The following is a 13,935-nucleotide window of genomic DNA, read 5'->3' on the forward strand; positions in this document are numbered from 1 at the left end:
TCCCCATTGTCTTGCTGGCTGTTGTGTAAAACTGCACAATTACCGCTGGAGAATCGCATGTTCTATCATGGTGGAGTGGACGGTAACATTTGTCACAAATTTGCTCGATGTAGTTCCTTGGTTCTAAGATGCCAACTGGAAGGTTTCCATTTCGTCGCACCTTCGAATTCCTTAATGCTGGAAAGCTGATCTTGAAATCGGATGTAAAATCCTTGTTAATCAACTTTACAAACCAACCAGAAAGTCTTGGTCTGAGGTAAGCCCACTTCCAATAGGCGAATAGGATAGTGACTTCTACTCTCCAGTCTGATCTTACTCGTACCTTGAAGACAACCACTTGATCCGCCATAAATAAAGTAAAACACGCACCCCAGCCCTACAGCCAACCTGGAGCTGTAAAGGCTATGTTTTTTTTATTACTATTTTTCGTCTTTCAAGAAATGGTGTCTGATTAAAGCAATTAGGACATTTGGAGTATATAGACGGAAGCAGGCCCTGAAACTAGGGTACTGAATATTGAATCAGGTGTGAATCGGGTAGGGTACAATCACATATTTCAGTTTGGAATAGGGTACACACCCCAGTACCCCGCACCCCAATCTTTGGGAAGAGTGCCCCCCTCCCGCCAACAGCATGTAGGTTTAAAAAAGCCCCTACTTTCCACCCATGCAGTTGAATCTCTGATTGTCAGCGAAGAAACTCTTTCATGTTATTTTGTTTTCTGTTTATAAACTATTGTTGAATAATTTTGTGAAGTGATTACATACAAGCTAAATGAAAGCCAATGTACAGCTGTATGTAGCATGTTGTGTAGTTACATGTAATAGTTAAATCATGTTATACATGTATATGATAGAAAATGGGACTTTAGGGACAGTTCATTTTATACACATATGTGACTGACGAAGTGTGAAGTCAAGATGACTGGATATTGGCTATGTGTGTTTAAGGATGGAGACAGAGTCAAGGTCCATAAACTCGCAAAAAATGAACAAGGCTAATATCCATCTTGACCAAACAAGCTTGGTCAATAAAGGATTTGTTTAAATATGGCTTTCAGGAAAATTTTTCTTGTGGGACCCAGTGGGTAGTCCTGAGTGAGCAAGATAGAGTCATCTTGCCCACTCGGGTAACCAATCACAGTGGAGGATTTGGTTCATCTTGCCCACTCAGGTGACCAATCACAGTGGACGATTTGGTTCATCTTGCCCACTCAGGTAACCAATCACAGTGGAGGATTTGGTTCATCTTGCCCACTCATGAAGCTAAGCATATTATAAGTACTTGTATTCTCCTAAGATTTGTCTGTTTCAACTGACTCTTGGTTATTCTGTCAGGAATTTCATCTACAAGGACATTCCTCAGATTCAGTATAAAAATCGTAAGGTCCAGATTATGACAACAAGAAACAGATTGAACCATCCAGTGGTGAACATCTTTTTTGGTAAGCATCTTGTTATTTAAAGTCACTTGCCCTGAACTTTTTCATGTCTTACTTGAACTAAAATCATTTGTTCAGGTGATGGAAAGAAAGTAATGATTGATGTGGAGAGCAAAACTGGTCCTGAAATTTTAGAGATAGTGAGCAAAGCTGCAGGAGCAACTGAAATGTAAGTACTACATTCCACCTACCAACATTGATGTGGCAATGGGCATTATTAACCTGCAGTGTAGCTTTTACATTTCCATACAATTCTTTTTTTGTTCTTGGTTTTTGTTTTGTTTTTTTGTTCACATTTTGGTCATCATCATTATAATCCTTTCTCCCTGCATGGGGAGAGTGGGGTCAAGCAACTCCCTCTTCTGATCTTTGTTATACATAAGAGCAAAGGCTTCAGACTAAGATCTTACTCTCATCTTTCTCCACCGCACATCTACATCTTCTGGTCTTCTACTCCCCACCCCCCACCCCACTCCCCTGAGATCCAAGTGAAGGCATTGAATGGCATCTCTTCCTTCCCAATTAATCAATCCACTAATTGTTTCATCAGGTACTTACATGTACATCTACATTTTCATTCATAAATTATTTCTTTCCTACAGGGAGCTGGAAGATAGAGCAAAAGTAAAATATCCGGGTCGTTTAAACCCTGCCAACTTTGGTAGATTTGGCCATTGCTACTGCATATGTGAAAAACCTGGCCAGGCACCATGCCCCGCCCTTGTGCCACACCCTGATGCAAAGAAGCCAAAGTTCTGGCAGTTAAAGCAAGACACAGCAGCAGAATAACTTTACATCAACCTGTTATGACAGGATGGACTGTCTTTCAATTGAATAAGTAACAACTTGAGCATGATGGCTGTGAGAAAAGTGTCTCTTTGTACACTAAATTTATCCCTAGACTTTTGAGATGTCCATTATTTGACCTCACCAAGTAATAAGACAACGATGCACATGCAGGTCATCAGAGGTCTGTGTAAAGACTCTGATCTTTCATTGCTTAGAATATTTATTTCTGGATGCAATTTCCCTACTTCCAGTGAAGTTTTGCTTTTTAGTCCTCCGCCACATTGCTCAAATGACATTTTTATTTGATCAATTTTACTTTCTGGGCAACTGCATGTAAGCTCGATTCAAGATCATCTTACTTGAGATCCATAACAAGCTCCATCAGTAATCTACATGTACCTTAGGTCCTTGATTTGCCGAGAATCAAGTTTGAATCTATTGGAGCTTGATCTCAGCCTGTTATGCTCGCTAGGAAGATGAACTTGAATATAATTTCCAGATACAAGCATGTCAAAAATTTGTATTTTCTCAAATTCATTAGGCTCCAAATGTAACTGCAAAAATTAGCCAGCACTGTGTGTGTGTTTTTCTTTTTCTTTTTTCAATCATTCAATGGAGAAACCAAATGATTATTTTAAGTGAAAGTAAAAAAGAATATTAATAATTATTATATTATGAACTTTTTAGAATATGCAATGAAGTTGTTATTAGGGATAAAAAAAATTGATTGTCCTTTTGGGATATTATCAAGTTCAGTTAAAAAATACTATTTACCTGTGGTAGTATAAAACACTTTGGTCCATCACTTATAAAAATAATGATTGTACGGAAAAAAAAGAAACTATTAACAGTTCAGCTATTTTGCTATCTTCCCTGATGCTGCCTCATGTATTCTTCTTCAAGTTCCATTAAGTTTCTTTCAAGCATCTCAACTTCATCAAACTTCCTCTGCTGTTTGGCTTGTGTTATATAACTTTTAATAATGTCTATTTGCTGTAGCATGGGGTCTGGGGAAGAGCCTTGTGAAATAGGGACTGGGCCCCAACCATTTCCTACAACAGACTCTGGAATCTGCTGAGAAGTCTTTGCTTTGCCTGAAGGCTCATTTCTGTTCAAATCTCTACTTCCGTGTCTTTGTTGTTGTTGTTGCTGTTGTTGCTGTTGTTTTGCAGCTTGTAGTCTATCTTGCATGGCTCTTTCTCTTTGTGCCTTCTCCTCAGCTGCTTTCCTAGCCAGCGATTTTGCTCTTTCTTCTTGAAGTTTGTTAATTTTGTCAACTGGTGGTAAATTTGGAAGAGTGAACATGTTCTCCTGCAGGTATCCCGTAGCATAAGCCCTGATGCCTTTCTGTAGTTTTAATGTGTGAGGACTTGGTTGTTTATCAGCCTGAGTGCCTAATGCTGCTATCTTTTTACTGCACAGATAACAAAAAAATTAAGGTCATATGGTTGGTACAACCATATCCAAAACCATTCAACATTAGTAAGTTTGATTTGCTTGTTTCCAGGGCTTCCATTAACATTTTCAGTAGGGTGGCAACTTGTTTTCACAGGCGGACAAAACTATGAACTTTTTTCTTTATAAGAAAAACTTTGCATTAGATGGTCAAACCAGGTGGGCAAAATCATTCTTGCAGCCTGTTAATTTGCCTAGTGCCCAGCCCTTAATGAAATCCATGCAATTCAAAAATCATGGTGAACAAAAGAGCACTAAAAACACCCAGTGGAAAGTACTTTATGTTAATGTTGGTTTCACTATCAAACAAGATGGTTAAGCACTTGATAAGAAGAAAAGAGGGTTGCTTAACAGCCTTTAAAATACATTACGAAGAAAGTCTACTTAATTCTAAATGAGGCTTCAAGAGAAAATTTAACACTGACAAACACATTACAAAGGCAACATCAATCTACTTGTGTCAACATTTTTTTGGAATGTCATTTACCTTATAATGTCAACTGATTCATACATCTTCACTAATTTAGCACGGACACTGGCAGCTTCTTCTAAATCATACTGGATATCACCTAAACTGAAGGGATAATTTATTAAAATTAATTTAAAATAACATAACATATCAAACATAATAAGCACTTATCATTTATGTAAGAAACAAAAATATACAATCTGTAAATTGGTTGTACTAACTCCAAATCTATGAGTCCAATAATGATTAATATTTGCTGCGCTAAATCATTGATAATCAGTTTAATTATGATAATAAATTCTTACTTAATTGAATCAGCCATTTTGGTGTAAACAGGTTGTAAAGATTCTGCCTCCGCCATACAGCTCTTCATTTTCTGTAAAAATATTGACCAGTGCATAACAAGAACAAAGTTATAAACAACATCATAATAACTATTATTAATTTAGTTTTAGTAACTTGGGTGGAAAATGTTCTCAAATTTAAATAATTGCTGATGACTGACAAATGTATTTGCTCCCTTCAGAAGGCAATGCTGATATTTTTTACCAAAAAATGCCTTATACTTATAAACAACACAAAATTCATGTCAAAAACAACCAGGCCATTTCTGAGTTGCCTTTTTCCTCTGTGTCAAAATGAGTCTTCATTCAAAAGCATTGATATGAAAATGTGTTTCCCCTACTGGTTCATTTTCATGCAAATCAAACTCATTTCCATATGAAAGATTTTGAACAAGGAATTGCGTTGAAAAAGAGGCACAACTCAGGTAACTCGGAAATAACCTATTCTGCCATTGTTGGGCGGCACATGGTCCGTGTAAAATAGTCAACCCTACCTCCTACATATAATAAATTTATTTAATATCCCATTGTTGAAAAGCAGTAATTAAGATTATTTTTGAGTGATTACCTCATACAGCTGAACAACTGCAGGCTTGGTTTTCTTTTCTTTTTCTTGTCTATCATATCTATATACCAATACAATATTGTGTGCCAAAAATAATCAAAACAAGAGCTCAGACCATTAAATCAATGCTACATAACTGTGAAAAATATTACATACATGCATCTCTAGCCAAAATCAACAAAAATAATATTTTCATCATTATTAATAATATTGTGTCTCTTATAACCATTCTACAGACCTAACTGCACTTGACATACCTTTCTAAACAATCCATGCAGGCCTGACATGCACGAATCCCAGCCTCATCAGAATCATCTTTTGAACGACCTTTTGAGTGCTTAGGAAGACTGTGTGAGCCAGCCTTGTCCAGGTTTAGCAGAGTTACTGTGAAATAGATCAATTTTCAAAGGTTTTGTTTTTCCTAGGAATAACCTGTTGACATGCCGGTAAAGCCTGCAGAAAACTTACATGCATGAGACCAGCTTTTCATGCCAATGAGTTGTTCACTGAGATGATGCACTCTTAAAAGTTCTTTAAATGAACAACTGACTTGCACACTACATGTAAAATTGTTCGTTGAATTTTACAAGCCCGTTATCAGGCAGTTGTTGGGTACATTTTAAAAAGTGACTGTTTAGTCTGGTTACATTTTGAACCTGCGTCAAAATATTAAACGCCCACTAATTAATGTATTTACATTTAACTTGATGTATAATATTGAATACATAAATGTTCAGGAATGTGTTGTACACAACTCTTACTTGAAAAAGAAACTGACACAAATGCAGAGCACTTTGCACACATTATTCCTCCACACAGTCTGCAATGGTGCCTACGCCGAGCAACATTAAACTGCTTTTTACAAATTGGACAAAACTTCACTTCACTATCTGCTATCCATGGAACCAGACTTCTCTCTAGAGCTGCAAAACATTTTGAATCATTGTAGTGAAAACCCGTTCAATATAATTATTAAATTACATGTATAGATTGTTTAGAAGTGAAGTACTTTCAACACCTCTTGTTTTAACAACTTTCTTCACTTTATTTGCAAACAATGATCTCCTGATCATAACAATTATACAATAAAATGATCTCTTGTGGTACAATAATATTACTATTATTTTCATTTACTTGAGATAATACAGTTTTAAATTACTGCATACTCACTTTTTCGCCCTGTTCTAGCAGGTATTGGAGATGAATCCAAAACATGAGCTCCTGATCTTAATAGCTGAAGAAATAAACCAGTTGCCAACAACATAAAATGATCGTTAACAAAAATATATTTTGCAAAGCTTTAGCTGAAAACTTTAATTTTTGATCGACTACTGTCTGCAGCCAGGGCAAAAAAAATTACTTTTCAAAAATTACATTATTATAATAATAGCAGATTTGCATGTTAGCGTCATTTGACTACAACTACCAGAATTCCTTTTGTTTTTCTTTATTATTTAAATTTTGAATTCCCAGTGGGATTTAAATAACAATTGCCCCAATTAGCATAACAAACAGAAAGAGTGAAGGATTCTGGTAGTTGTAGTCAATTGACACCATCACACAAATGGCCTATTATTTTTTATGACAACAAGAACTTACAACAACTACAGTCAAACCTCTCTAAAATGGCCTCCTTAGGGACATATGAAAGTGGCTGTTATGCCTGTTTTTTTGTTTTCTTTTTTTCTGGGGGTACAACATTTAGTGGCCGTTGCCATTGTGGAGAGGCGGCCATCGTAGAGAGGTTAAAGTATAAGTGAATGACATGGACTGTCTACCAGGACAAAAAAGTAGCCGTTGTAGGAAGGTTTGAATGTATGTACCATAAATCCTCGAATTAGTGTCCAGGGAGCTTATTTCAAATTTAATGGAAGCTGGGAGGTGCTTATTCGAGGGAGGCACTTAATCAAGGGGGGGGGGGCACTTATTTTAAATTTTGGCCAATAAGAGGGGCGCTTATTCAAAGGGGGTGCTTATTTGACGGGAGACGCTAATTCAGGGATTTACGGTATATAGTAAGTGGTATAGACTACATAAACTTACTGCTCGAGACATTAGAGACTAAAAAGTACAAACAGAGACTGGATGATTCACTAAACACCGGTACTGATGAATAAATTCTCAGAAGCTAAGGTTACGAACTGGAGTAACTCATCTTACAAACTCCAGTGATATGGCACTACACATGCACAGTAACATTCATGTACCTTTTCCAGTCTTATCAGGATCTTATTGGTTTCAACAACAAATCTATCAATTTCTGCATCTCTCCTATCCCTGAATTCTCTAAATCTGCTCCTTGACACCCCTGATCACAAGAGGAAATATTCTGTCAGTCATATCAAATTACACGTACACCCATAAAATGTCATAATACATATACAACCAAACAATGTTTTTACCTTACCAGTGGACCTGTGAATGACTGAATGAATGAGTTGCCAGTAATCAGATACCCGTGTTTGCGTGAAGAACTCTGGGATCGCCAGGGGGCAAACATTGCTAGTCGCTAGAAGAAAATGTATGGCGAAAAGTTGCTTCGAGGTACAAGAAAACGATTTGTGAGAGAGATCAACGCTTTTTCGCCGTCGTTTTTATCGCGAATGGATTTGGGCAATGTTGATATGTGGAATATGTGAGTTTTTGTTTGAATAACCGTGAAATATGTGATAAAACCTACCGATAAACTCCGTTGCTTACGTGAGCGTTATTGAGAAATTTACATCACGTAATGGTCTGAAAATATTACAAAATTAATTAGGGATAAATCGAGAGGAAATAACCCAGTAAAGCCTTTCAAGTTGTGTGCAGGCTACTTTTGGCTTATTTGAAAGCTCAGTCATACAAATAATACTGGAAATAAGCCCGGTGGCGATCATTGTACTGTCTGGAGTTGATTTAATGACAAATGAGTCCGCGCGACTCATGCTGTGTGGCTACCGTGTTGCTCAAAGCCTTCGCTCTGCTTTTACAAGCACATATTTCAGGGGTTTCCTTTTCTACAACAGATCAAGGGTGGCTCCTTGAATATATCTCTGAGTATTTGTATTTAAAAGTGCCATTTGTGCGTAATTATGCTTTCCAAAGTTTGGTATTGACGGTTGAGTGAAATTGCCCGACACAAAGGTTAGTGGTTCCTTCTGCAATTTTCGATTTCTGTTTTAGAGCTTCTTTTCTGTCTTTATATGTAACTTCTCGGGGGGTCTTTTCTACCATTTGCTCCGGGTAGCCTCTCGAGATCAGGCGTGTATTGAAATTTTCAAAATTCTATTCAATGTATTTCACAATAAACCTCACGCAAGCAAAAGGGAGTTTATCGGTAAATTTTATCACTTATATCACGGTTATTCAAACAAAAACTTACATTTTCCATGTATCAACATTGCCAAAATCCATTTGCAAAAAACTACGGCGAAAAAGCGTTGATCACTCCACAAAATCATGTTTTTGGGCGTCGAAACAACTTTTCGCTATACATTTCCTTCTAGCGACTTGCAATGTTTGCCCCCTGATGATCCCAGAGTTCTTTGTGCAATTACGGGTATCCGATTACTGGCAACTCATTCATTCAGCCTGTTTTTATTGCCGGTCCAATACTAAGCAATTAGTCGATGAGGTTTTTGTGATATCCAGAATAATCAAGGTCGAGGTAGGGGTTATCAGCTGAAGCTCAAGGCTGAGGCTGATAACCCTTCCCGAGACCTTGATTATTCTGGATATCACAAAAACCGAATCTAATAGTTGTTGTTATTATACATTAAATGAAAAAAAAAGTGGAAGTCAAGATTTTGCTTCTTCAGTGACTGAAAGCAACACAAAGTGCACAAACTTGGCATGATTACCCTTAGAAATCATGCACCACGGTCATACATGACGTGATTACCCGTGACCTTGAGTGTCCTTGACATGATTATTGTATAATCTGCAGCTAGATCATGTCACAGGCACTGATTTTGAAATTCACTGTACGCTTTTGGCCCATCAGAAAGGAGACAGTGAGTTCAAGTATATTAGAAAGTAATGGAACAGGTAGAAACTTTATGCTGCTATTTTTTTCAATCAGAAAATAAAATTATGAAAGATACAGATTATCTTGGTCAGTAACGCAAATTTAATACATCTAGTTTTCAATTTAATTTCTCTTTTTACATCTGCGGTGACGAGTAAATCTCTCTTTGCAGATTATTTAATTCATATAAGAGCTTAAATTTAGCTGGCATTCAAGAAAGGCAAATCGACTTCCCAACTGAGTGAAAATTCGTTCACGATAAACGACAAATAGAACCTCGATAAACACTTTTACCTCAGAAACAGAGAGCCAGTCTAGCAGCATGAATATAATGCAACTTTACGTGAGACTCGACACTTTATACGCTCATGTTTAATATAATAAGCTTGTTAAGCCTATGGGTAAACGAATTCCCAGTTTTCCTCACCAAAATCTTGACTGTCCCAAAGAAAAGGATCCACTCCTCTGTTTACAGGTCCTTCAAGAGCACCGTCTACAGTCTCACCGATTGCACCATCTGTCTCAGAACTCTCGATTTTATCCATAATCTTTCTCTTAGCCTTCCCAAACATCCCACGTATTTGACGTAGAGTGTCTTTGTCGTCCGAATGAACCTCCTCAAAATGCTTTTGCAAAACTGAAGCATTTCCCAAATCCTTCATGCACATTGGACAAATAAAACCTTCCTTGATATCGTCGTTCTCCATTTTCACGTGTGTGCCAACAGATGAGTTGTTTGAGATTGTTTTCTTCTTTATTATGATCGACTCGTGAACATAACATCTGCCGCCATATTGGTTTTGGTTATTCACACCGTGGGGCATTGTGGGAAGGCCGGTGAAAGGGCACCGCGGTACTTACTACGCCCACATGCACAATATTTGAAGCCGGCCCCCGTTTCGGACAGTTTTACCTGACCAGACTAAAAGCTCATATCCTCTCGTTGGCATTAGCCCGCTCAATACGGACAAGGACAGATTTCTGTGACATGAACTTCTGAAGACTTTTCAACAGTTCCTCCTTCCAATGTTTCCCAGAGGGAATGTTTTAATTCAAAAACAAAAAACAAAACAAAAACAAAAACAAAAACAAAAACAAAAACAAAACAAAAACAAAAAGACTTTATTTAACGAGGGAATAAAAAGGTTTCCGAATTTCCGAATTCAAGAAAGATTTTCGAAGCTTTCCAAACACTTTCATGGAAATTCCAAGTTCATATAGACAACTTTTTGCTTCATTAACAATAAATTTTCGAAATTTCTTAGAAAACAGGACAACACCAAATATTTTTTTAATACTTCTTGAAATAGCTTGAAATAAAATTTTTCGAGCAAGTTATGAACAACTTTTTGAGAAACTCAGCAGAACGTTTTGAGAAACATCGTAGCGAATTAAAGATTTTGGAGAAACTTTTGAGCAACTTTTAAATATATTGAGCAACTTTCTGAGCAAGTGTGAACATCGTTTTTACAAAATTAGAGCATATTGTGGACAGCTCCTCTCTTGATGCTATATATCGATTTTGTCAGGAGAAAATAGATCCTTCGACTTTTCTGATTCCATTCTCCTTCAAAGGCGTTACTGGGGGTCGTCACGCAACACTTCTCCAAGTTGCATGACGATCGAAGTAACGACTGCAAAGGCCAGGAGGCGGCTTGTTTCATGGCTTGCAAAGGCAGACGCGCGGTTTCCGAAAACACGCAGGAAAACAACACTTTTATTTAATGCCTTCTTTTTATTTCAGCTGCTCAAATTGAAGCAAAACCCCTTTTTACGTGCTCTACGGTGTACAATTATATTCATTTAATCGCAGTTCAAACACAGTTGTTATAAAGCTTTCTACATTTCTTATCTCCGTTCTTCCTTTTCCATAGTTCAACAATGTAAAGCAAAAAATCTAGAATACTAAATGTTACTAGAATTAACTGAACCCTTAATTTCTGCAACTTAAAGGCGAAAAAAAACAATTAATCATTTCGGAAAATCTGCCTGAAACTTGAAACTGAAACTTGCCAGGACTGCTATCAGACGTACAGAACATAAACATTACAGCAGACCCGTCCTGCATTATCGCTTTCAGTGTAGCCCACCAAATCCTCACCATACCACAGCCGTAATTCTTGGCCCGAGTTCACCGAGTAAGGAGAAAAACGCGGCAGGATAATCTCAGGGGAAAACGAGTTATATCCGGGTAACTCGGACCACTTTCCAGCACCCCCAGCGTACGTGAAAAACGGGTTTGGTGGCATAAGGAGGGCATTGCTTGATGTTGTGATGGCAAGACTGACGTGTTTTTTAACTGAAGGATGGTTACCACAGCCCCAGAACGACCAGTGAGAAATTTGGCCAGAGCAGGTCATGTAACCGCTTAGATAGATCAATTTTACTGCGGCTATCTTGCCACCGTAAGGGGCGTCGAAACTGCCATACTTGCTATCCCTTGCGCCGAAACACACAGGATGGATATTCGCTTTAACCCAGGGATCTGAATAGCCAAGAAAAGTGAAAATATGTGAGTGAACGAATTAGTAATTGAAAACTACATTATCAGTAATTAATGAAAATTAATCTCGTTATTTTCAATTAGTCATAATACTGTACTGAAAAGACGCTCTTGTCGTACTCAAACTGACTGACTCTTCTTTGAAGTTTCATTGCCCGCCTCAAAAAACTTTATCTCGACGAAATTAAACTCATTAAAAAAACAAAAAACAAGAAAAGAGAGAGAGAGATTCTTACTCAGTGCTGCAGTGGAAGGGACTATGAAAAGCATCATAGCCACAAAAATTAGCCTTTGATCCATGACTTGTCGTGCGGTACGGGAGTCTAAAAAATAACCATAGAAATGAGATGAGAAATGTCTGATCATGAAATCGTGAAAAGGAGGTCCTTAGTTCTGTAAATATACGGAAAATAATTTTCTGTAGTAGGATGGAACGAGAATCTAGGTGGTGTTTAGATTAAATGATGGATCAAAATTTTACCAAAGCTGAAATATTACTCGTTCTTGCAACTGATAGCTGAGATTGGAGATCTGCAAAATTCTAGGTTTTTCCTTTTCAGCGGCTAAGTCACTTAGCTTTAAATTAACAGTGATAATAAGCGATAAAACGCTTAAACATAAAACAGAAGAGAATAACAGCGTTGTCAGTTTAGCACAAAACTGGGTGAAGAACGAAAAAAAGCAAAAAAATAATAGCGATTAAAAATAACTTGAATAACGCTTTCAGCAATACCAAGAGACGATAATAACTACTCCGTCAATACTTATTCTTCTTTGAACAGTGATTAAAATTTCTTCAGTGAAAGAGTTTTTCGTAAGACTTTTTAGGTAATCTGTGGATTTGCTTAATTGAGTGAAGTCAAACATTGCCAACTCTTTTCATTTGTTTGTGATAATTTGTTGTCAAAACGTAGTCCATTAGTGGTTTGGGGACGCCATCTAAATAAATTAAAACCGACAGCATTTTTCCACAGATTGTGATATAAGCTTTCTTTTAACGTGTGTTTCTACAACTGTTTACCCAGAAACGATGTACGCCTTTTCAAATTTAGCTTTATTTATAACCAATAACTTAAACTGTCAGAGAGTCAACTTTGCCTGTGCAAATAAATCAGGATAGGTTAAGAGTGTGTATAATAGCTTTTAACGATAGCTTTCAACTTAAAACAGGCTGTGTTTGTAAACCTGACTTCACACCATCTTAACATGTCGAACGAAAAGAAGACTTGAAATGTGAGCATCAAGTTTGTTTTAGTCGGGTGTTTTTAAATGGAGTATCACTTCACTTCCGCTAAGTTCATAGTGTTTAAATTCTGTCACAGACAATCACCGTGAACTTCAATCAAACAACGGATAACTATGACTACCCACAATACCTCTCGTCATTGTTGCATACACTTTTACACTTTTTTTTAGGACGACTTTCTCTGGTATATCGGTGAAAACGTAGAGCATACGGTATGCCTTCAGTTTTCGAAACACAGTACAACTTACCCAGCTAGGTTTATTATTTATCGTTTCGATCTCAACTCTCGGTAATCACTCACGATTATCACCTTAGCTCAAATAAAACCTAAGTGGCTCTTTATCATCAATATTTTTTTTCTCTTTTGATGAATTTTTAAAAGCTAAAAGAGAAACAGCTGCGATCAATATTGTTTATTTTTCAGTCCATAATCATAACAGTTGCTACTCGGTTTTGGCCACCACCTGCAGGATTTGATCTGCATGCCTTGTTTAAGCTCTCGGAGACTAATGTGTTAGCTTGTCACATTTACGCAAATAATTTATTGTAGGAGACGCGGTGGCCTCACGGTTAGTGCGCTCGTCTCCGGATCCAGCGGTCCGTGTGCGAGCCCTATAGGGTGACATTGCATTGTGTTATTGGGCAAGACACAGCTTTATTCTCACAGTGCCTCTCTCCACCCAGATTTATAAATGGGTACCGGCGAACTTAATGCTGTGGGTAACCCTGCGATGGACTAGCATCCCATCCATGGTGGAAAAAAAAAAATACTCCTAGTCGCTTCACACTGCAGAAACCGGGATAAGGTCCGGCCTGACGGGGCACTTGGCTCCTATGCAGACTTGACGTTTTACCTTCATCGTCCATTTGGCATTGGTTTATTAAAATTTTGTACACAGGAAAAGTTGGTTCTTACATGTCAATCTATTGCCTAATAGCCCATTTCCGAGTTGCCTCAAGCCTCACTATCCAAGCGAGGCCGGCCTGGTGTTCCAACCATTCATATGACAATGAGTTTAATTTGCATGTGAACGAAATCTCGTTTTCATTTGAAAGGATGGCCCCCCTGGACTCGCTTTGTGAAACAGGCTAAAGGTAATACGAAAATGACTTA

General features: G+C 37.6%; 3 protein-coding genes across 3 annotated transcripts; 1 reads left to right on the plus strand and 2 right to left on the minus strand.

The window, feature by feature from the left end:
* The first annotated feature begins 55 nt into the window (after positions 1-55).
* LOC110065601 (small ribosomal subunit protein mS25-like) lies at positions 56-3,107 on the plus strand. Its single transcript, XM_020772753.2, has 4 exons — positions 56-256; positions 1,338-1,444; positions 1,520-1,610; positions 2,044-3,107. The coding sequence occupies exons 1-4, from the start codon at positions 129-131 to the stop codon at positions 2,228-2,230; spliced, it is 513 nt and encodes a 170-aa protein (XP_020628412.1). The 5' UTR covers positions 56-128; the 3' UTR covers positions 2,231-3,107.
* Positions 1,519-10,181, minus strand: LOC110065587 (rabenosyn-5-like). Its single transcript, XM_089280806.1, has 9 exons — positions 9,500-10,181; positions 7,271-7,371; positions 6,234-6,297; positions 5,825-5,986; positions 5,321-5,447; positions 5,067-5,124; positions 4,460-4,530; positions 4,173-4,259; positions 1,519-3,644 (listed from the first exon to the last, which is right to left on the minus strand). Exons 1-9 carry the CDS (start codon positions 9,894-9,896, stop codon positions 3,095-3,097), a joined length of 1,617 nt encoding a protein of 538 aa, XP_089136932.1. The 5' UTR covers positions 9,897-10,181; the 3' UTR covers positions 1,519-3,094.
* Positions 10,182-10,727: 546 nt separating this feature from the next.
* Positions 10,728-11,958, minus strand: LOC149096684 (uncharacterized). The gene is made up of 2 exons (XM_089280795.1): positions 11,812-11,958; positions 10,728-11,557 (listed from the first exon to the last, which is right to left on the minus strand). The coding sequence occupies exons 1-2, from the start codon at positions 11,939-11,941 to the stop codon at positions 11,097-11,099; spliced, it is 591 nt and encodes a 196-aa protein (XP_089136921.1). The 5' UTR covers positions 11,942-11,958; the 3' UTR covers positions 10,728-11,096.
* Positions 11,959-13,935: the final 1,977 nt, after the last annotated feature.

The sequence above is a fragment of the Orbicella faveolata genome, unplaced genomic scaffold, assembly GCF_042242905.1.
Source record: "Orbicella faveolata isolate gen_17 unplaced genomic scaffold, um_ofav_v1 contig_48, whole genome shotgun sequence".
Taxonomy (NCBI): Eukaryota; Metazoa; Cnidaria; class Anthozoa; order Scleractinia; family Merulinidae; genus Orbicella; species Orbicella faveolata.